The sequence below is a fragment of the Lemur catta genome, chromosome 15, assembly GCF_020740605.2.
Source record: "Lemur catta isolate mLemCat1 chromosome 15, mLemCat1.pri, whole genome shotgun sequence".
NCBI classification, from domain to species: domain Eukaryota; kingdom Metazoa; phylum Chordata; class Mammalia; order Primates; family Lemuridae; genus Lemur; species Lemur catta.
The window spans coordinates 52,617,343-52,624,182 of record NC_059142.1 but is presented as its reverse complement, the minus strand read 5'-3'; the positions used below and the strand labels follow the sequence as shown (position 1 = coordinate 52,624,182).

The 6,840-nt window shown below is 56.3% G+C and overlaps 1 protein-coding gene across 1 annotated transcript; it reads left to right on the top strand.

Moving 5' to 3' along the window:
* Window positions 1-799: 799 nt before the first annotated feature.
* MRPL38 (mitochondrial ribosomal protein L38) lies at window positions 800-5,881 on the top strand. The gene is made up of 9 exons (XM_045569954.1): window positions 800-919; window positions 1,045-1,224; window positions 2,715-2,849; window positions 2,927-3,135; window positions 3,599-3,671; window positions 3,829-3,874; window positions 4,896-5,054; window positions 5,261-5,397; window positions 5,556-5,881. The coding sequence occupies exons 1-9, from the start codon at window positions 853-855 to the stop codon at window positions 5,690-5,692; spliced, it is 1,143 nt and encodes a 380-aa protein (XP_045425910.1). The 5' UTR covers window positions 800-852; the 3' UTR covers window positions 5,693-5,881.
* Window positions 5,882-6,840: the final 959 nt, after the last annotated feature.

Genomic DNA, 6,840 nt, shown 5'->3' with positions numbered 1-6,840 from the left:
CAGGAGGTAGCGAGGCCAAGGGGGAAAAGTGAACAAGTGGAAGGCAGAAGAGACAGCATGTGCAAAGGCCCTGTGGTGTGGGGAGCAAAATGTGCTGGCACCTTTTGTTCCAGACGAGGGCCAGGGCTGGGGCAGAAGAGGGTTGGGATCACCTGGACTACCGTTTGACCTTGTTAGAACTGGATCCCCAAGAGCAATGCAAAGCCCTGGCAGAAACATAACCACACCTGTGTCTTGACCAGGTCACTTAGGCCGTTGTGTGGATCACAGTAAATTGGAGATGATCAACAGCTAACACCTACATACCATTGTTAGCGCTTTCTACGTTAATTTATTTCGTCCTCCTAACAAGCCTGCGAGGTAAGCACTATTATTATCTGTCTTTTTCCCTAAAGAAACCACAAGGGTGACTGTAAGATCACAATCTGGATTTTAAACCCAAGCAGTCGGACTCCAGAATCCGTGCTCGCGCCCCCTGCCTTGGCCCCTGCCTGCGCCACTGGGGAGCTCAGGATGCCGCCTTCGTCTTCGGGGCTGGCGTGAGCTCCTTGAGAGCCACAGTCGCAGAGCCCGGCACCGCGCGGACCATCAGGGAGGTCCCCAAGCCCGCGACCGCTCCGGGTCCGTGCCGCCGCCTGGTGGCTCGGACTGCCCGCAGCTCCGCCCAGCTGTCGACCGGCACTTCCGGAGCCGGGCGCCCGCGACCCGCGAGAACAGCGCTCGGGCCTCCCCGGAAGTGGGGTCTGGGGCGCGACTCCGCAGGCGCGGGGCGGGGCCTGGCGCGGGGCGGGGCCCGGCCGCCTCCACTCGGGTCCTAGCGCGGCCGCGGCGGCGCCCTCGGCCTGAGGGGAGATGGCGGCGGCCTGCTGGCGAGTCGCGCTGTACGGATGCCGACGCTGGCGGGGCTTCAGCACCTCGGGTGAGGGGTCTGGGGACGGGGAGCTCTCGGAGGTCCCCTATATCCCGAACCCTGCGGCTCGAGCCGGCGCCTGTCCCCATCTCCTGCGGGCCGGATCCGGCCTGACGTGCGCTCTGTGCCCACAGCCGCCCTGAGCCGCCGGGCCGCCCCGCTGGGGCCCATGCCTAACGAGGACATCGATGTGAGCGACCTGGAGCGGCTGGAGAAGTACCGGAGCTTCGACCGCTACCGGCGCCGGGCGGAGCAGGAGGCGCGGGCCTCGCACTGGTGGCGGACCTACCGGGAGCATTTTGTGGAGGAGACAGGTGCGGGCCGTCTGGAGAGGGGCCGCGGCCGCCGCAGTGCGGGCGGGGAGTGCCGGCGTTTCCCCCGCACTAAGCGGACACCAAGCGGGCCTTGCCGGCGCCCCCGTGTACGCTGGTTGGGGGGGGCGGGGCGCCTGCACCCCTGTGTGCCCTGTCGGCCGTTTAATCCCTCCCCGTACTTGGAAAATAGCTTAACCTCACTATTGGAGTTCCAGCTCCTAAAATATATGTTGCTAAACTCCTTTCTTGACCACCGACCCCATTCTGTATGGCGTACTCCTCTGTGCTCCTAAAATACTCCATGTAGCCCTGGCCGCACTGTGTCCTGACTTTCTTTTGGCAGCCTCCCCCCAGATTGTGAGCGCCCTGTGAACAGGGATCCTGCCTGTCTGGCCCACCATTGGCTCTTCGCTCCCTGCACAGTGCCTGGCACATAGGTGTGCAATATTTTGCTAAATAGAATTAAAGTCCTGGACAAGGTGACTCAGGGAACCAACCTTTAAGGAACTTACACTTAGTATGTCGTTTTTGAAAGCACATATAGAAGCAGTTTTTGTGGTGGTTAAGGGCACAAGCTTGGAATCTAAATAGCCTCATTTAAACTCTAGCTTTCAATCTCTCAGGGGTGATGTCTCTGACCTTCAGTTTCATAAAATAAAATGATTGTGTCTTTGCCACAAAATTGCTGTCAGGATTAAAGGATACAGTCCACTGAAATTCTTAGACTAATGCCATTCCTGACTAGGGCTCGATACATGTTAGTTACTAGTGTTACTGTCTTATGTAAACTGACAAAGGTGTTGGGCTGAAAGTTCTCTAGGGCCTTTCTACTCAAAGTGTGTTCTGGGACCAGGAGCATGGGCATTGCCTAGGAGCATGTTAGAAATGCAGTGTCTCAGGCATGTGCCTGTAGTCCCAAGTACTCAGAGGCTGGGGTGGGAGGATCACTTGAACTCAGGCCAGCCTAGGCAACATTGCCAGACTCTGTGTCTAAAAGAAAATTTTTAAAAAAAAAGAAATGCATAGTCTCAGGCTCCACGCTGACCTGCTAAATCAGAATCTGAATTTCCACAATTTTCCAGATGATTTGTGTGAATCGTCTGTCCATTAGAGGGTAGAAAGCACTTCTTTAGGTTCTTCTAGCAGTAGCTGTTTTTTTTCCACCCAGGATAGGTGTGTATCCATGGCCAGCTGGGAAGAGGCTTGAAGTTGATCCCAACTGTAATTGGGACGACCATCTGCCTCCATTTGTTGTGGCCTAGATAAGACATTGTGATTTAGGGATCAGAAAAAGGCAACCTCAAGTTGTATTTGATTTACTTAGCAACGGGACCGTGTTCAGGTCTGGGAAGCAGACTGCATGGTAAGTTTTAGTTTGAGGAAAGCTTGAACAGCAGAGCTTAGAGTGCAGAGTGAGAAGACTATGCAGAGACAGGCAGCTTAACCAAGAAGATTTGACCCTGCTTTTTCCAAAACCTCTCACCTCCCAGATCCCAAAGACAAGATTGATATTGGGCTGCCTCCACCCAAGGTCTGCTGGACCCAACAGCTGCTGGAACGGAAAAGGGTCATCCGGGAGCTTCGGGCCAATGCGGAAGAGGAGCGGGCTGCCCGTCTCCGCACAGGTGAGCCACCTGGGGGAGGGGCACTGGGTGTGTCCCTGCCCCCACCCTGCATCCCAACTGGCATCATTCTTTCCCAGCCAGCATCCCACTGGAAGCTGTGCGAGCGGAGTGGGAGAGAACCTGCGGCCCCTACCACCAGCAGCGTCTGGCTGAGTACTACGGCCTCTACAGAGACCTGTTCCACAACGCCACCTTTGTGCCCCGTGTCCCCCTTCACGTGGCTTTTGCTGTGAATGAGGAGGACCTGATGCCTGTGTACTATGGCAACGAGGTGACTCCGACTGAGGTAACTGCTTACTTGTGTCCCTCTTCTCTGCCCTGTTCACACAGACACATCCCATTGCAGCGTCACAGATAGCTCCTGGGTTAGGGTTTGTTCTCTGTCTCTTTGGTTTCCTGGGAAACAATTATAGGATAGTTACAAAAGAAATAATACAAAACAAAGGAAAAAGAAGTTTCATGTTTGCACATTCCTGTAACTGGCCCATTGTCTTTGGAGTGTCCTCCCAGCCCCTGTCCCTTTGCACACGGCCTTTTTTGTGGTTTGATCCCTGGGCAAGCAACTCTGCAGCCTTCCTTCCGTGAGCATCTCTTTGTCCACCTGCCTTTGCGAGGGGCTGTCAGTGGCATTTAGGTCAGAGTGGGCTCCCCCTTCTCCAAGGCACCCTCAGGCTCCAGCCCTCCAGAAAGACATGCAACAGTTTGTCTGTCTTGGTAGGATGACAGCTCTCCTGTTCTGTCTTTGCCAGGCTGCCCAGGCCCCAGAGGTGAACTATGAAGCAGAAGAGGATTCCACGTGGACATTGCTGCTCACTAACTTGGGTAGGCATCTCTGGTCACTAAGACTCCTGTGTCCCTTACCTCCCTTGAGCCAAGACCCTGGGAGCTGGGGGAGGGGTGGGGTAGAGAGCTCCAGCCTTGGCTCCTTGCAAGGGAGGAGGTGGCGGGCCCGAGGTCAGTAGGACATGTTTGTGTGCAGATGGACACCTGCTGGAGCCAGATGCCGAGTATATCCACTGGCTGGTGTGAGTATCTGGGGCCGGGGCTGGGTCAGAGGCCACGAGGAGGCCATGGGAGCCTGGAACGAGCTACACCTGAGTTTCAGTCTCTGCTCTACCATAGAATAACTGGGATTTTGAATTAACCTCCCTGCCCAGGAGGTGACCCTTCCTGAGGTAGTTGGGGGCCCTGGGATCCAGGTGTGCACTTGAAGGCAGGTACAAAAGAAAAGGTAGGCAGTGGACTTTGGCCAGTCCCCACAAGCTTCTTCATCTCTCTGAACTTATTTCCTCGCCTGTAAAACTGAGGTGATGCTGCCACACGCCTTACCCCCCTCCCTGAAACATGCTGTGACTGTCAAATAGGAAAAGGAACATGAGAGGCGTATGGCAGCTATGACATCTCTCAACATGCTCATTGAACTGGGTATACCTTCCCTGAGCAGTCACCATGGCGCCCTGCCTGGGATGCCTTTTGTTTTCTCAGTGGCTTTTGGCTGAGCACCAGGCCAAGGGGCAGAGTCAGGCAGGTAACCCCAGCTTTGGACTTCTGGGTAATTGGTTCAGTGACTGGGAGACTGGTTTCTGTCATTTTTATTCACCTGCATTTACCAACCTATGCAGCAGGACACTCTGGGGAGTTGTGCCTGGGGCAGCTACAGTGGCCACCCCAGTGCCAGGCAGGGCACACACTCCTGACAAGACCCTAGAGCCTTCAGAAAACAGAGAGAAGCAGCCCAAAAGTGTCATGGCTTTCCAGTCCAAGTGACATGGCAGACCCTCCAGCTCTCCAGGGCCTAGTAAATGGGCTGCTTGGCCTTGCTATCATGCTGACAGCCTCTGGAACCCCGTCCTCCCCATTTGAGCCCCGCCTGCTCCCTTCAGGCTTGCAGTATGTCCCCAGAGCTCCCCCTCCTTCTTTATCACAGGACAGGAATCATTTAGGGTCTGTCCTCCCGGGGAATTACATCAATCGCTGGGGTTCGTGGTGAGGGTGTCCTGGTGCCTCCCTGCGGTGGCAGATAATAGATGCTTTTCCTCCTCCCAGAACCAATATCCCGAGCAATAGGGTGGCTGAAGGACAGGAGACCTGTCCCTACCTGCCCCCCTTCCCTGCCCGAGGCTCTGGCTTTCACCGCTTCACCTTCTTGCTCTTCAAGCAGGACAAGCCAATCGACTTCTCCGAGGACACCCGCCCCTCGCCCTGGTAATCCACCCCACACACCTAGCCTGCGCCTCAACCAGCTCCCCTAGAATGGTCACTCTTGCTCAGTTCTCCCTCCTGCCGTAGGCCTTGAGATTGGCAGAAGAGCAGGATGCTGGCAGACCCTGAGGGGCTGCTCAGGATTGCCTGGGCTGGGGGGACTTCAGCGCCCCTTCCCCTGCTCTTGGACATTCTCCACCTTCTCTTAGCTACCAGCTGGCCCAGCGGACCTTCCACACTTTCGATTTCTACAAGAAACACCAGGAAGCCATGACTCCAGCTGGCCTGGCCTTCTTCCAGTGCCGCTGGGATGACTCAGTTACACACACCTTCCACCATCTTCTGGGTAAGGGCAGAGTGGGGCTGGGGGATTGGGGTGAGCCTGAGCTCACAGACCTCTCCTGCCTTGCCAGGGAGAAGCTCCCTTAAGGCCACCACAGGCCCTAGGATGGGCAGGCCCTGGCCTGACTCAGTCTACCCCTGTACCCGTTGCTCTTCTTGCAGACATGCGGGAGCCCGTGTTTGAGTTTGTGTGGCCTCCCCCCTACCACCCCAAGCAGAAGCGCTTCCCCCACCGGCAGCCCCTGCGCTACCTGGACCGGTACAGGGACAGTCATGAACCCACTTACGGCATCTATTGAGGGGCCAGAGTGCCCCCACCTCAGAGGGTGGGCTGGGCCGGCATGAACAGTGAAAACGCAGCTCCTGGGGTCAAGCTGTGGGGTTCTGGGCCCTGCCTGAGGCAGCCCCTCCCCTCAAGCCCAGGGCTTGGAGTACAAGGGACTCTCAGGGGGTCTGGGTAGGGGGTGTGAATAAAGATGATTTCTGCAGTGGCTGTTCTGGGTCTGTGTTCCAGGAGCAGCCAGAGTGCCCCTGGTGGAGCGCATTCCCCGCCTTTCGTGGCTGGGAAGAGGGCTGCCTCTGCCTTCTGAGGGTGTCAGGGGCCCTGTGACCCACTGGCTGGCAAGGAGTGGGCAGAAGGAAAAGCAGGCAGTAGAGCAAAATCAGCATGGTCCAGAGAAGGGAGACCCCAAGCTCCCAGAGAAGGTGCAGCAGAGCACCTGGGGCCAGGAGAGAACTTTTATTGAGTACTAGCTGTGTGCCCCAGGCGGCCCTGAGCATTAGCTCCTTTGCACAGCACTGCATGGTGGCAGGTTCCTGCTCTACCCCATGCTTGGGATGAGCTTTGTCCCATGGGGCAGCAGCGAATCTCAGAGACCTCTGGAGCCAGAGGTCCCTGGGCCCTCACTGGGTGGTCAGGTGTTTTCTCTCCTCTCCCAACAGAGAAGGCTGCCTACTAGCTGGTCAGGGGGAGCCTGTGTGCTTTTCCCAGAAAGATAAGCTTCACGTGTAGGACGCAGTGCGTGTTGCATTGCAGTGAGCACGTCCTGCCTCAAAATCAGTCTGGCTTGGCTAGAAGAAAAGGAGTTAACGATCCTCAGATTCACCCTGGCAGGACACACAGTGCCCAGGGAGGCGGTGGGTAAGCAGTCAGGACCTCCTCTGCTCTGCTCAGCTGCAGGGGAAATGCTGAAGTTGCCTCCTGGATACTGAGGTTCCAGATCAGGTTGGACCTCCAGACAAGGAACTCTGCCCAGCAGAGGGCTGGCAAGGAGAAGGGGATACTGATTGCATCTGAAACTTGGCTTGGGTATCAAAGGGGCATTGAAAAAAACCACTGTTAATTGGTCCGTCTCTTCGCAACCAAAAATTTCCATCACACTGTTTGCTTAAAAAGAACCAGAATTAGGTGTAGCCCAGAGAAGGGAGTCCCAATCTGGTAAGTGCC

Bases quoted from the DNA above. Each gene is read 5' to 3' on its own strand.
- MRPL38 (XM_045569954.1), top strand. From the start codon at position 853: ATGGCGGCGGCCTGCTGGCGAGTCGCGCTGTACGGATGCCGACGCTGG. The intron at 920-1,044 runs GTGAGGGGTCTG...CTGTGCCCACAG, and splicing joins GCGGGGCTTCAGCACCTCGG to CCGCCCTGAGCCGCCGGGCC. The intron at 3,875-4,895 runs GTGAGTATCTGG...TCCTCCTCCCAG, and splicing joins GAGTATATCCACTGGCTGGT to AACCAATATCCCGAGCAATA.